Source organism: Papaver somniferum, chromosome 4, assembly GCF_003573695.1.
Source record: "Papaver somniferum cultivar HN1 chromosome 4, ASM357369v1, whole genome shotgun sequence".
Classification (NCBI taxonomy): domain Eukaryota; kingdom Viridiplantae; phylum Streptophyta; class Magnoliopsida; order Ranunculales; family Papaveraceae; genus Papaver; species Papaver somniferum.
The window spans coordinates 5,992,270-6,006,686 of record NC_039361.1 but is presented as its reverse complement, the minus strand read 5'-3'; the positions used below and the strand labels follow the sequence as shown (position 1 = coordinate 6,006,686).

The window sequence follows — 14,417 nt, the reverse complement described above, 5'->3', positions numbered from 1 at the left end:
ACATTAAACGTGGAGAGGACATTTGGCGAAACTCCATTGGTCAATGGGTTATAATAACTTGGAAAACACCCTATTTCAAGTCCCGTTCGCATTAACCCTAAATCAGATAACCTAACTCAGATACAATCTTAAATCGTTACAGAGATCCTATGAACGAAACCCAAAAAAAAAAAACCTTAAAAGAAACCCTATGAGCCAAACCCATTGATTGTTTCACAACACTATGAATTCGTAGCTGCACGGATCAATAATATAAGTCACTTTATATTATCACCTGATGGAGATGTTGTTGCACTGTGAGATCAATAGCTAGGGTAACACCATCAACTTCGGTGATAAGGGATATCCATCTTTTTCCTGTTGTCTTACGACAAGTAAACTAACACCTCAAGGTTTCGCTGTTTTTTTTCTTTATAATAATCGTGATAATATCATTTAGATTCCATCAGTTTTTCTTGATTTTGTATCTTGATTTTTCTTTAGCCTTTTTTCTTGATGAAGGTGTTACTTCTCATGATAGAGAACGAAGATTTTGATGTAGCTATTCGTGATTGTTTTCCGAATCATTATTCACGGTGAAATCTTAGGGTTTTACTTGGGGAAATATATTTAGGCTTTTTGCACATGATTATCCCATAGTGATTATTCTCTTTAGGAAAGCAGGAAGGTAAAGTAGCTCCAAGCAAGCCATCTCCAACTTCACCAAATAAGGATTCAAACCTAAAATCTGAGATGTTGAAAACCTAAAACCGTTTCTGCCGTCTCTTCTCTCCATGCTTTGATTTTGCCTTTCAGAATTTTGTTTTAACTTTAGTTTACTGCTGTGGTTTCGCAGGTCATGGACAATCTTAATCATTTGGTTTAGTTTGATGTTGAGGAGTATAGTGCAGCTGATATGGTGTAAATGGTGTTGGTGGTAATGAATGCAAGAGAAAGTGAGACCTGGAAGTGGTATTGCAGCTGAAATGGTTCTCTTTCACATTGAACTCATGTATTTCTTTATAGGTCTTAGTGATCTGTGTTGCTCATGTCACTTTATTGTTCGTTACTCAAAAGAATTAACAGGAAAATTCCGTTCTCTTGGTATACTATCTTTTGATTGGTTTATTTTATTTATGAATCCAGAAAAAAGATTTGTGTTTAGTTCCTCATGTTGAAGTTTAGTGGATTAGTAAATGTTGTTTTAATCTCGGTTTGTTTGTACTTATACTGGTGATGGTATGCACGGGCTTATATTCTCATTCCAGCTGATTAGTACATACATACACTATCTTTCACCATGTTCTTATTTACAATTTCGTTGCTTAAACATTTCATTGGAGAAGTAGGTGGTAGTAGAGGTGTTGGAAGTGGTACATTCTGGGAGCGAGTGGTGGCTTGGTGAGGGCCGTGGAGGTGATTTATATTTGGTTGTGGTGCAGGAGCTGGTGATGGTTTTAATTTTCTGAAATATTGTTAGAATAAGAAAATTTTTCTTATACATGATGCAATTCCTTTGGTGAGGTTAATATTTTTACTGTAATTTTTGTTGGGAAGCCATTTTGGTCTTTTAATTACTAATCTTTCTATTAGTTTTTGTTTTGTTTTGTATGCTCTCTTCTTTAGCCGGAGAAAAGAGATGACACTCCCGCAAGGTATTGAAGAGGAGAGTTTTTAATTAGTTGTGTGTAACTTAAGTTTTTTCTCCACTGTTTTTACCTGTGGTGCTAGGTGCCGTTGCATGGAGGTTTTTATTTGATTTATTTCTTATTTGATTTGCATCATTATCCTAATCATTTATTTTTTTAGTTGAGGACAGAAATTTGCGGCAGTCAGATTGGTGTTGCTGGTAGGATTTCTAATGATCAATGGGGTGGAAATGCCCAATGGAGGGACTCAAGACAAATGTTGCTACAACTACCAGCGAGAACACTAGCTGTTCAGTTGTAGAAAAATGCTGCTACAGGTACTAAAGTGAACATTTTTCTTAGCCGCGTCTGTTCGCAAATAAACTTAATGAAGCTATACTTTGCTTCCTGAAAACAATTTTTAAAAAGTACTTAAAGCACTTACTTTTAAATTATAACTATGTCAACATATTTTAATTTTAGAGAGTCATTTAAGGAGCGGGAAGTTTGTGGGATATGGATGAACAAAGAAGTGGACAGGTATGGTGGGAAGAAGATGAAACAAGGGATTAGGAGAACACACTAAACTCGGTTGTGGTAACATCAGATCATGCACACAAAATGTTTGAGGAAGGCCTGCGTCTACAATAAAGGGTTAGTATATCATGATGAACAGAGCTTCCATCGATTCAAGGTTTAATGGATCGCGACGGGGCGGGGCGTGTTAAGTGTTTAAACTTATTTGATCAGGTGCAGTGGCAGTGGACGTGTTAATGATTTAAAATTGTATCATTTTGATTGTATTTTCTTTTAAGATCATGATCCCCAACTCTACGTTTCTACGGACAATACTGTTGCCATTGTTAACAAAGACATGAATCACAATTTTTTAGTTTTCCCAATCTTTTAAGTTTAATGTTTAATTGTTCTTCTAGAGGACCCTGAGAAAGTCGTGGTATGTTTATTTGGACTGCTTTTTTGTCTTGGGTCATTTTTGACCATTCGTGTGTTGGTCATCGTACTTTTATTTTTTTAGTCTGTTGCAAACATAATATTTCTGGCAAGAATGAAACTAAATAGATTGATACTCAGATGGACCAGATCAAGGTGTTGTTGCTGGCCAGAATGACAAAAGATGTTGTTGCTGGCAAGAATGACAAGATCAAGGTGTTGTTTTGACGGGTTTATTTTACACACTTCAAAAATCTTAGGCATGCATTAGCCACGCAAAAATCATAAATTGTAAGTGACAGGGCGAGGCGAAGCCAAACCACACCTAATCGAAAATCAAAAATCCTAAACGACGGGGCGAGGCGAAGCCGAGCCATACCTAATCGAAAATATGGTTAAAAAAATACGATGATTTTCGGGTCCGCCCAGTGCGTAGCAGGGGCACAAAATCCAGTGTTCTTTTGATATTTAAATCTCCCTATGTATTCTCATCCAAGAATTAGTCATGTCTGGTTGGTGAAACTCCACCAGAGAGAGAGCAATATGTTATGTTTTCCAACTCGTAAAGACTTCATCCCCTACCTTGATATCGCATCACTCACTGTGGCCCGACGCCTCCTTGTACTACAAAAAAATAGATCGTTTCTACTATTGTGATTTTAATCTTGTTTGATAAAGTATTTCCTCCACTCATGGATATTGTATCTATTTTCTGTATAGCATTTGAGGATCCATACAAAAAAAAATCACATTTGAATTATAAATAAAAATGTAGGAGTGCCTTTTCTTTACAATATCCCCGTTACATACTTTTATTTTGTGTCTGTTCTAAACATTAATAATGAATTTGAATGATTAAACATAAGATTTTATAAAACTAAATACAAAGCAATTTCGTCAGTGTTATCAGAAGGTTAAGTTTAAATTTACACCACCCTTCATTAATAAATGGACTCTTCAGCAAATAACACAGGTATTAGGATTTTCTTCGGCACACGGAGCATAGTAACTCGAGGTCATGTGAGGATCATAATAAGGTGTAATCATACGCGGATCATAATATTGTGCAGGCATACGATGATCGTAGTAATAAGGTGTAGGCATGATATGAAGATTATATGGTTCAACTTTTTTGGGTTCTTCCTTCTTTGGTTCAATCTTTTCGGGTTCTTCTTTCTTTGACTCTACCTTTTTTGGTTCCTCTTTCTTCGGTTCTTCCTTTTTGGATTCTTCTTTCTTCTTTTCTTGTTCAACTGAAACCAGATTTGTATGACAATGTCTTCTTAGTTTCCTTACTACAATTACTGCATCAACATCTCCAATAACTGTTAATTTCTTACTACTCGTATCCATCGATACAGAACTAACTCCTCGAATACCAGAAACTGATTTCATGGCCTTTTGTTTGCATCTGTCGTCGTGTAAATCAAGTTCCAGTATGATTTTCTGCATTGTTCTTCTGAAAATTAATCAAGTAAGCGTAAGTACTGATATAACACGACTAGTTTTAATGAAGTTTAAGAGCGCAAATTGAGTGAGAGATGCAGAAAGAGAATTATGTAGTGAGGAAATTGAAGGAGGTTGGATTGAATGATGTCAAATGAGGAGACCCCTTGGAGTTTATATACAGCATTGTAAAGTGCCCTGTACAGTGAAGTCAAAGTGTTTCGATGAAGGAACTCAGTACAGTGGACAGCACGTTTTAAGACGGCTGGCTCAGTGACTTGACCACACTTTATCTCTAGACTTTATAGGTGCTAGTTTTTACGCCTTTCCGTCTATTAGGAAAGACACCCTTATCGGATATGTTTAAATGCGCAGAAACATATAAAAATTTGGTAAAGTTGTCTCGTCTAGAAAAACCCATGAAGAATCCTAGAGAACACGATATTAAAATGTAAAGCGCCTTTTATGTAACCGAGTTAAGAAGAAAAAGATGATCACTTTTTCATTTCTTTTTGGTATATTAGACCTTAATAATGGAGGTTTTGGGGCGTCCAAAATGGGACTAGTCATGTTGTTGCATGCCCTATAAAACACAGATGATCACTCGCTAATTAAAAATTGTACACCATCTGGTAGGAGAGAGTTCCAAAGTGCCACCCGAAATGTGATGAGACCTAGCTAGAATGAAAACTTTAGTTGCAGGAGAGTTACAGTAAGGAATATTGATGCACACAATAATTGTGCTACCAACCGTGACAAACCATGATTGTAGTTGCAGGAAATCCTACAACCACATCCATTCAAGATTAAGTGACTCTCTAAGAAATCATGGTGACAATTATTTATTTATTCCTCAAAATCTTAAGATTGAATACAAAATATTACAAAGACTTTACTTGCTCTCCAAATAAACTTTCTCTCTCCTAATTTCTTATATAACACTCACTCTAGAAAGATCCCTCAATACACAGTTTCCTTCCCTTTATATAGGGTAATACATAGTGGATGACAGCTAATAGATCCCCTATTTTCGGAATCACTGTGAGTTACAATCGCTCATATACATTCGCTCAACTTCGCACACCTTACAGTTTCGTACAGATCATCATACTTTACTCGTGACTATGCTGACATCGTTAAATACGTCATCCTAATTTTAATATATGCGATGGTCTTCGCTTACATTAGATGACCTTTATTTCGCATACATAATGAATGTGCGATATTTCACTCCTGCATTTTTCCTCTTCTCACATCGTTCTCTTTATAGAGTGAGCGATGTGAGAAACTTTCAATCCAACTTATCGCACATGTTTATTTCTTCATATTTATTTTGCCGACATTCTTCCGTAATTTCAGCCTCTCTTTCTGCACGTGTTATTTTTCTGCTTTTTACCGATACAACCCGTCTCTAACCGGTCATCTTTCTTTTCTATCTATTGATTTATCCTTGAGAAATAAGTTCTCCGTTTCTTTTAATTTTGTTTATATCTCTTTTTCCTCGAGACTTCTACTTCCCTGATTCATCTGTTACTGCTGCTGCGGTTTTATGACCATTATGCTCATGGATCCAAATCCAAGGTTTGTGCGTTCAATCAAAATCATCCTCTTTTTCTTCTGTTAACTACGATTGTTGATCATAATTGTTAATGTCGATCACGATTGTTGATGTCATGATTAACTTAACTCCCCTACTGTTTGCAGGAAAAATTCCTCTTCGAGTGGTCTCAAAGTAACTGTCTCCAACCCTAAATCTTCTTCAGATATCAAGGACAAAGAATCTCTCAAGAGGAAGACTTTGCACAACAAAGGAGTAAGAAATATTCTATTTGTATCAAACAATATTGTTGCCTCTATTTCCTATCTGCGTTGTTTTCCCAGGACTCCGATTGTGAGATAGGTGGAGGGAAAGTACCGAAACTTAAGAGAGTTCGCAAGCCCACAACTCTTAAATCAAATATTTCTATTCCTGAATTTGGCGTCGCAGACGTCATTCCTCCATCTCCAGTTCAAACTAATATTTTTCCTTTTTATGCGAATGTCTCTGTTACTCTCGAAGAAATTTTTCCTACTGAAGAGAAAACCGTTACTGATCAAGGTTTACAGGGTACCCCCACTCCTGCTTCTACGTTTGCTCCGGATGTTGTTCAAACTATTTCAACCTTTGTGAACTCTCCTTTGCCCATAAGTATCGATACCATTCAAAATACTGTGGATATTCTCAACTCTGCGAATTTTACTATTTCTTCTCCTTCTATTTCTGTTTCCCCTTCTTTATCTTCCTCTTTCTTATTGGAATCCATTTCCCTTGATAAGAAAGCCCTGGATAGTGTACAGTTTTCTTCTCAAACTTTACGTGACATTATCAATTCTGCTCAGTCATCCACTAGTGATCCTCACAAAATTCACATATGTTCTACTTTAAGTAAACTTCTATGCGAATTTCCTTCTAATAAAGCTACAAGAGACGAGATCCATTCTCAAATTGATCCAAGTTTTCATACCGCTCTAGATGTCTTGGTAAGTACCTCTTGTATGTGTTCTTTTGATTATAATATCTTTATTATTTATCCTTACTTTCTTTCTTCCTTAGGAATCTCATCATTGAATAATTTTGGCTGAAGGGAGTTTTAAATCTAGTTGCTCTCAACTAGAGCTTTCACACCAGAACACTCTTTTAGAAAAGGAAGTTGGTAAACTGAAAGGAGAACTCCAAGTTGCAATCCTTGATTCTGAAGGTCTTCGCAACCAGAACCAAAAACTTAGAGGTATTTTTCTTTTCACTTATTGCTTCTTGTAGTATATTTCTTCGCTTACCCTATTTTTTAAACTTCTCCAAGCATTTATTAAGATTTAAACCAGAAGCGAGTTGCGGAGAGATTCACCTTCCAATTTCTTGCTGAAGATAATCGTGCGAATAATGAGACGTTGCAGATTCAACTAAATCAATTAAATAACCAACATTCATATTCGCTTGACCATATTAACAATCTAACTCATGAAAATAGTCATCTTAATCAAGAGATTGAAGTATTAAATACTCAGATTTCCCACATGTCTAAATTGTTATATAGTGCTGATTTAAGACATCAAACCTTATCAGAAGAGAACCATACTCTTTCTATGAAGAAACACTCTTTTTTAAAGAAAGAAGCAATGTTTTCGTATCAGTACTTAATTCTCCAAAAAATAAATGATGACCAAGAACAAGCTCTTCGTTCACTAGAAGTTCAGCATGAAGCATCATTTAAGGAATTAAACACCCAGAACGAAAAAATCATCCAAAGTAAAATAAACTTGACTGTGAAGATGAACCAACTTCAAGAACAGTATGATCAACTGAAGCATTCTCATGATGACCTTAAGAAAAGGAATAATTCTCTCTCTGCTGATAAAAAGAAGATTCGATCTCGTCTCGATGGCTTAGTTGGTGACGATTTTGATAAAACTATGTAAAGTATGAAGAATAACACTCTTGCCTTTTCTAAATTCTGCGAAGGTAGTCAGCTAGAGTTTACTGCCTTAAATTTCTAATCCTTTTATTTATTTCTTCGAATTTTTGCTTTCACATTATGATTCCATATCAATTTTTGCAGAGTCCGAAAAATCGAATCAATCCACTATATCCCAATTGAGATCTGACTTAGCTAAAGTTCACAAAGATCGTACGAACCTGGATATTGATTATACGAATCTTGAAGTTTCTTTTACTGCTTCTCGAGACCGAGCGCGAAGAAGATTCGCAAATCTATCAAAATTTCGCAGAAATCAATGCCAGAAATGTTGAGAAAGAAGTTATTCGCAAGGCCCATGTTAATGCTCAAACTTTAGTTAATCAAATCCTTCTGAGCAATTTTCTTTCTCCAGTAACTGTCCCTCCCCTTAATATAAGCGAAAACGCGAAGTATCCAGAACCGGATAGTGACTTTGAATTCGTAAGCGATGATGAAAAGATCATGAAGATGATATTGATGCTTCCTTTTCAGAGGATCAACTTGAGAAGAAAAAATCTGGCAATATTGATTCTGTTGATAAGACTAATGCCGAAGCTAAGAACCCAAATCCAAGCCACAAGATTGATGTTGAAAAGTCTTTGATTGAACAAGATGTACCTCCCAACAATGCTTAGTCTTGTCACTCCTTAATTATCTGAATTCCCCTTTTATATTTTGATACATTCTGAACTTGTTTCTTAATCAAGAAAAATAATATTTTTTTATTTTAACTCCCCTACTTGCCTCTTATTATATGTGTTGTAAGAAACAAGTGTATGAATTTTATGAATCTTGCTATTTTTCGTGAATTCCCTGCAAAACAACATTAGTTTATATACAACTTTTCTCATGAGGTCTTATGTTGCCTTCATAAGTAAAGGTATTATCTTGCCTTAATTTATCTTTTATTTTTGTGTGACGAGATCGCAGGCGGTCCTTACACCTAAATGTAAGGACCCTTTGATCTCGCCTTATCATATTCTTGTATTATTTCCTCTTCAGGTTTTTTATCGTGCGTAAATATGACAAGCCTTGATACTCCCTTGAGTAAAAAGCCTCATGACATTTACGTATTTTGACACAATTCAGCTCCCTAATGGAGGGTGCCGTCCTTATATTCCCCCTGGTTGCCCCTTCAAGGAAGCTTACCTCTACTGGGTTAAGGTTGGCTCCTCCCATCCGGTAATACAACAACCAGTTGATTTCGCAGTCTCTTATCCCTCCACCGATAAGGTTTATGGTTACGAGACCGCACCCTAAGTGGGGTATCTTCAGACCGAGTGCATCATAGTCAGGACTTGTCAATAGTGACAAGGTAAGCTCCAGACACGCCGGGCACTCTTGACTCAACCGTGTACCTCGACACCCTGATCGAGTTTCTGCATTCCTTAGGAGAGACTTTCTTACCTTGATTTTCCAATCTAAGGCAACGAACTTAGACTGAAAATTTAAGGCACCTCTCCTGGATGGGCTTTTTCGTTTTTTCTCACCCCAAATCTCCATGACTCAAGTTCCAGGGTCGATGTAGCTTTCCCTTGAGTCATGCTTACCAGGTTTTCCCCAAATGTGACGTGCGATAGGTCTTACTTTTTGCCTCTTGCATTTATACGAACTAGGGTGCACGCCACAGTTGGATGCCTCTCTTCTGTGATTATATATTATGTTGCCTTATATTAAGGTCTTATTATAAGGACTTACACTTGCCTTTTTCTGATGAGCGAAATTCTTGAGAACGAACGGAATCTTCCAAATTGTTTATTGAATTGAATATTACATCCATTTTCAAAAATAGGAACTCACATTCTTGATTTCACATTTTTTACCTGTGCGATTTATATCGTGTATGTTCATGGATAATATTTCTTCAAATATAACCTATTCCAAGGATGATCTAATTTTCGTCCTACATCTCTTCCTTCGGGTTCCCCCAACTCATAAGCTCCATTTCCAACTATTCTTTTTATTATATATGGTCCGTCCCACTTCTTTTCTAACTTCCCATCTCCTCCTTTCTGATAAACTGGTATTTCTCGCAACACTAATTCTCCTGGTTGAAATTCTCTTATCTTAACCCGTTTATTGTATTCTCGAGCTAATCTTCTTTGATAATTTTCCATATGTTGCAAGGCGACCTATCGAGCTTCTTCTAGATCATAAAGTTTTGTTAAGATTAAATCCGCACTTAGATTCTTCTCCCAAGCTTCTTTCTTGTAGTATGGATAATGACTTCTGTTGGTAACATTGCTTCTACCCCATATGTTAAACAGAAAGGGGACATTCCTGTCGCTTCCCTTCTTGTTGTTCTGTATTCCCATACTACGTTATGTACTTGTTCGCACCAACCTTTATTATGTCCTTCCAACTTCTTCTTTAATGTGTCTGCGATTGTTTTGTTGGTTGCTTCTACTTGTCCATTACTCTGCGGATATAGGGGGGTAGACTTTCCACTTTGAATTTTGAACGCATTGAGTAGCATCTCTATATTCTCACCCTCAAATTGTTTTCCGTTCTCAGATACTAACCGTGCAGGGATGCCAAATCTGCATATGATATTTTCAAAAATAAACGTTAATATGTCTTTATCACGAATATGCTGAACTGCTTTCACTTATGCCCACTTTGTGAAATAATCTATTGCTACAATTATATATCTTCTTTCCCCTGTTCCTGGTATAAACGGACCAACAATGTCAATTCCCTATTTTCCGAATGGCTATGCGTTTGCTGACGTGTTTAGCATTGCTCCCGGTGCGTGTATTTTCTTCCCATGACGTTGACACTCTTCGCATCGTCTTGATACTTGCTTTGCATCTTCGTGCATGTAAGGCCAATAATATCCTTGTATCTTCGCTCTGTATGCGAGTGATCTTCCTCCACCGTGGTTTCCATCATCCCCATAATATAATGCCTTTAAGATTTCCATTCCTTATTTTCGCGTGAGACATCTAAGAGAAGGTCCGGAAAATGATCTTCTATACAGAATACAATTCCTTAATTCATAATTTGTCGCATGACTTTTTAGTTTGTGTGCTTCTAATCTTTTTCTTGGTAGCTCTCCCTTGTCTAGATATAAATGAAGCTCAGTTCTCCAATCTTTGTCTTTGTTCATTTGTTCTCCTTCCTTGTCTTCTACTATCATCACTTCTGCTTCTGTTTCGTCTTCTTTCTTTATAGATGGTAAATAAAGCGTTTGTATCTTTATATCTCGTGCAATTGGATCTATTAACATGGAGGGTATGAAAGCCAATGCATCTGCGAGCCTGTTATCTTTTCTACCCATATGTCTCCAGCTTATGTTTGGAATTCGCTCTGCTAATTCCATGACCAATTTCTTATATTTCTGTAAAGATGGTTCATTTGTACAATATTTACCTTCTATCTGTCGAATTACCAATTGGGAATTACTAGTTACTCGCGCTTCCTGTACCTCCATTTCAATTGCTAACTTCAATGCATGTACAACTGCCTCATACTCGGTTTCATTGTTTGTAGATGCGAACTCCAACCTGAATGAGTAAGCTATTCGCTCTCCTTCTGGTGAAATAAAGACAATACCAATACTATTTTCTTCTCCATTAGACGATCCATCTACTAGTATCTCTCATATGTTTGAATTTCGATCTGTCAATAAATCTTTAAGATTCCCATGTTCCTCATCCACGTCCATCATATCATCTACATACTCATCTTCCTCCAATGGAAATTCGGCCAGGAACTCTGCGATGATTTGTGACTTTAGTGAAGATAATATTTCAAAACCGATTTTAAAATTTCCCAATTGTGCATTCCATCTTTCAAGTCTCCTTGATCTTTTTCAATTTTTCATCGCAGGTTCAATTGGTACCTTTGTTAATACCTTAATCTTATGAGCCTGAAAATAAATGCGAAGTTTAAATGATGCATACACGAGTGCGAGAATTAGTTTTTCAATCCTTGAATAATTTTTCTCTGCAGAATTGTACGTTTTGCTTATATAATATATTGGTTTTTCTACCCCTTGATCCGAACGTAACAAGACCGCGCTTAATGCATATGGTGTGGATGCCAATATAAAAGAAATTCTTCTCCTGGCTTTGCCGTTTGCATAATGGATAAATTCATTAAGTAATTTTTTATGCTTTGTAACGCCTTGTCACATTCCTCTGCCCACTCAAATTTTGCTCCTTTCTTTAATATGTTGAAGAAATGTTTACACTTGTCCAAAGAACGTGAAATCCCATCGAAGCTATTAATACATTTAACTTTTGAACATCCTTCACCGTTGCTGGGAGTGGCATATCTCTAATCGCTTGTACCTTATCTGGATCAACTTCTATTCCCTTTTTAGAGACTATATAACCCAAAATATTTCCTTATGATACTCCAAAAACACATATTTTTGGGTTCACCTTGATATTGAACTTTCGCATCTGCTCAAAAATTTCTCTCAAATCATCAACATGATCTTCCGCCTCTTTTCTCTTTACTAACATGTCATCGACATAGACCTCTACTGTTTTATGTATCCATTTTTCAAACACCTTTTCTACCATTCGTTGATACGTCGCACCCGCATTCTTCAATCCAAACGGCATTTTCGTACAACAATATAATCCTCGGGGTGCGAAAAAGCGGTATGTTCTTGATCTTCTTCAGCCAAAGGAATTTGATTATAACCTTTATACCCATCTAGCAATGAGATTCTACCATTTCCTGACGCTGATTCTACCATTTGTGGAATATCTGGTAAAGGATAACTGTCCTTCATACATACTTTATTTAAATCACTGAAGTCTATGCAAATTCTATACCCTTGTTTTTCTTTGGCACCACCACCATGTTTGCTATCCATTCTGGATATTTTGCTGGTCTTATAATCCCTGCCTCTAACATCTTTTGTAACTCTGTTTCTATTTGAGGATGATATGTTGTTGCGATCTTCCTTATTCTTTGTTTAAATGGCTTTGCATTCTTTTTAGTATCCAATTTATGGAATGCAACATACAGATCTATTCCTGGCATTTCTTCCATACTCCATGCGAAGATATCACTATATTCGCGCAATATGTTTATTGTTTTTTCTTCTTCTTCTTCTTTATCAATCTTAGTTCCTATTTTCAGTATTTCTGGTTCTTCTTCTGTACCAACATTTACTTCTTTCGTTGGTTCTGCTGCAGTGAAATTCGCTCTTGGTTCTCCCGTTGGTGTTGATTCCTTAATCTCTTGAATTGGTTCACCTTCCTTCTCTGGTATCTCGCTTGGTATTCCTTTCCCTTCCTTCGCTCTAATCATGTATATCCGAAATTCTTCTTCTTTCCTTAACTCCTTTACTTTTCTCCAGCAATCCTTTCGCTTCTTTGCACGTCCTTCATAATTTTTTACATCTACCTGATGGCAGATCTTCGCATTTGGAACATCTCCTCTAATTTCGCCTATTCCACTTGGAATTGGGAATCTAATGCATTGATGTAGTGTGGACGCTGCGGCTTTTATCGCGTGCACCCATGGTCTCCACAATAACATATTGTATGGTGATTCGATATCAACCACACATAATGTTGTCTTCACTTCTACTTCTCCCAGCAGTATTCGCATTGTAATCTCTCCTTTTGGTTTTGTGACTGTTTTATTAAATCCATGTATATTATAAGATGGACATGTCATGTCCGCATCTCTGTATCCCATGGCTCTAAACGCACGATAAAATAGGATATCAAAAGCACTTCCGGTATCCACCAACGTTCTATTAATCGCCCATTCTTCTGAGTTTTCCGTCCTTTCACCAGTTTTGGTTCGCTCAGCCGTTATTGTAATCACCAATGGATCTGTTCGCTTTAAATTTTCTTCCGGAATTTCATCTGCTGCAAACGTTATCTTCGTTTTTTCCCACTCCTTTAGAGGAGATTCTTTTCCACCGTCGTCACCTTCTTTCCCTTATAATCTCGTTTATGTATTCTTCCTGTGATTTCTGCTTGAAAATCCGCATCAGAAAGTGGTGTTTTAGTTATAGAATTACACCGTATGCCTCTTCCTCTTCCTTGTATCTTCATGATTTTTATTTTTCCTATAGATCCTATAGATTCTTCGCTTTTCATCTTTATTTTCTCCAGAATCTCCAGATCCAATTTTTCAAGATTCTGCAAACTCGTTGACAGGATTATCACTCCAATTTGTTTCTAGCGCCAAAATGTAGTTGCAGGAAATCCTACAACCACATCCATTCAAGATTAAGTAACTCTCTAAGAAATCATGGTGAAAATCATTTGTTTATTCCTCAAGATCTTAAGATTGAATACAAAATATTACAAAGACTTTACTTGCTCTCCAAATAAACTTTCTCTCTCCTAATTTCTTATATAACACTCTCTAGAATTGGGAAACTGCTGTTATTGCCCATCCTGTTTTACAAATTGGGAAACTGAAAATTAACTTAATGCAATCTAAGTAATCAGCACAAATTTGCTGACCAACGTTTGAGCAACTTAATCTTTTTTATTTTTTGTTTTGGTGACATTCAATATAACTACCGTCTGTTTTTTCCTCCAAGTCACAAATTAACAGATTTTGCAAAGTGAAAGGGCACTTGACAGACCAACAAACTGCTTGTAATATGTGCCATTAACAAGGGACAGTCTCTTTTGAACTCATCCAGGGAATAACTTGGAGTCGCATGTGACAATTTTAACCTTGCCGACATTTTTTTTTGGGCCCTCCTGCATCTTTCAATGTAAAGGTCCATACATTGTCACGGACCAGTAGGTTTGAACTTTGAAGGGTTTCATCAGAGATACAAGGGTTTCGGTCAAGCACGTCCCAATTGCTGATCTGAACGAGATACCAGCGACTTCAAGAGCCGACGGATCTCTGAAAGGGGAAAGTTGAGCCAAGGACAAGAATGGGTATCAAGGTATATATACATATAGGGTTGGGATCCTGTGAC

At 36.8% G+C, this 14,417-nt stretch overlaps 2 protein-coding genes across 2 annotated transcripts; both read right to left on the bottom strand.

Annotated features, from left to right (window-relative positions):
- Positions 1-3,341: 3,341 nt before the first annotated feature.
- LOC113273467 (heavy metal-associated isoprenylated plant protein 39-like) lies at positions 3,342-4,135 on the bottom strand. The gene has a single exon (XM_026523174.1). The coding sequence runs from the start codon at positions 4,008-4,010 to the stop codon at positions 3,516-3,518; it is 495 nt and encodes a 164-aa protein (XP_026378959.1). The 5' UTR covers positions 4,011-4,135; the 3' UTR covers positions 3,342-3,515.
- Positions 4,136-12,056: 7,921 nt separating this feature from the next.
- On the bottom strand, positions 12,057-13,162 carry LOC113271883. Its single transcript, XM_026521807.1, has 2 exons — positions 12,483-13,162; positions 12,057-12,234 (listed from the first exon to the last, which is right to left on the bottom strand). The coding sequence occupies exons 1-2, from the start codon at positions 13,160-13,162 to the stop codon at positions 12,057-12,059; spliced, it is 858 nt and encodes a 285-aa protein (XP_026377592.1).
- Positions 13,163-14,417: the final 1,255 nt, after the last annotated feature.

Excerpts from the sequence above, each read along its gene's own strand:
- LOC113273467 (XM_026523174.1), bottom strand. The coding sequence starts at position 4,010 with ATGCAGAAAATCATACTGGAACTTGATTTACACGACGACAGATGCAAA.
- LOC113271883 (XM_026521807.1), bottom strand. The coding sequence starts at position 13,162 with ATGGGATACAGAGATGCGGACATGACATGTCCATCTTATAATATACAT. Across the intron at positions 12,235-12,482 it reads GAAATGCCAGGAATAGATCT|TTATCCTTTACCAGATATTC; the intron begins GTATGTTGCATT and ends TATGAAGGACAG.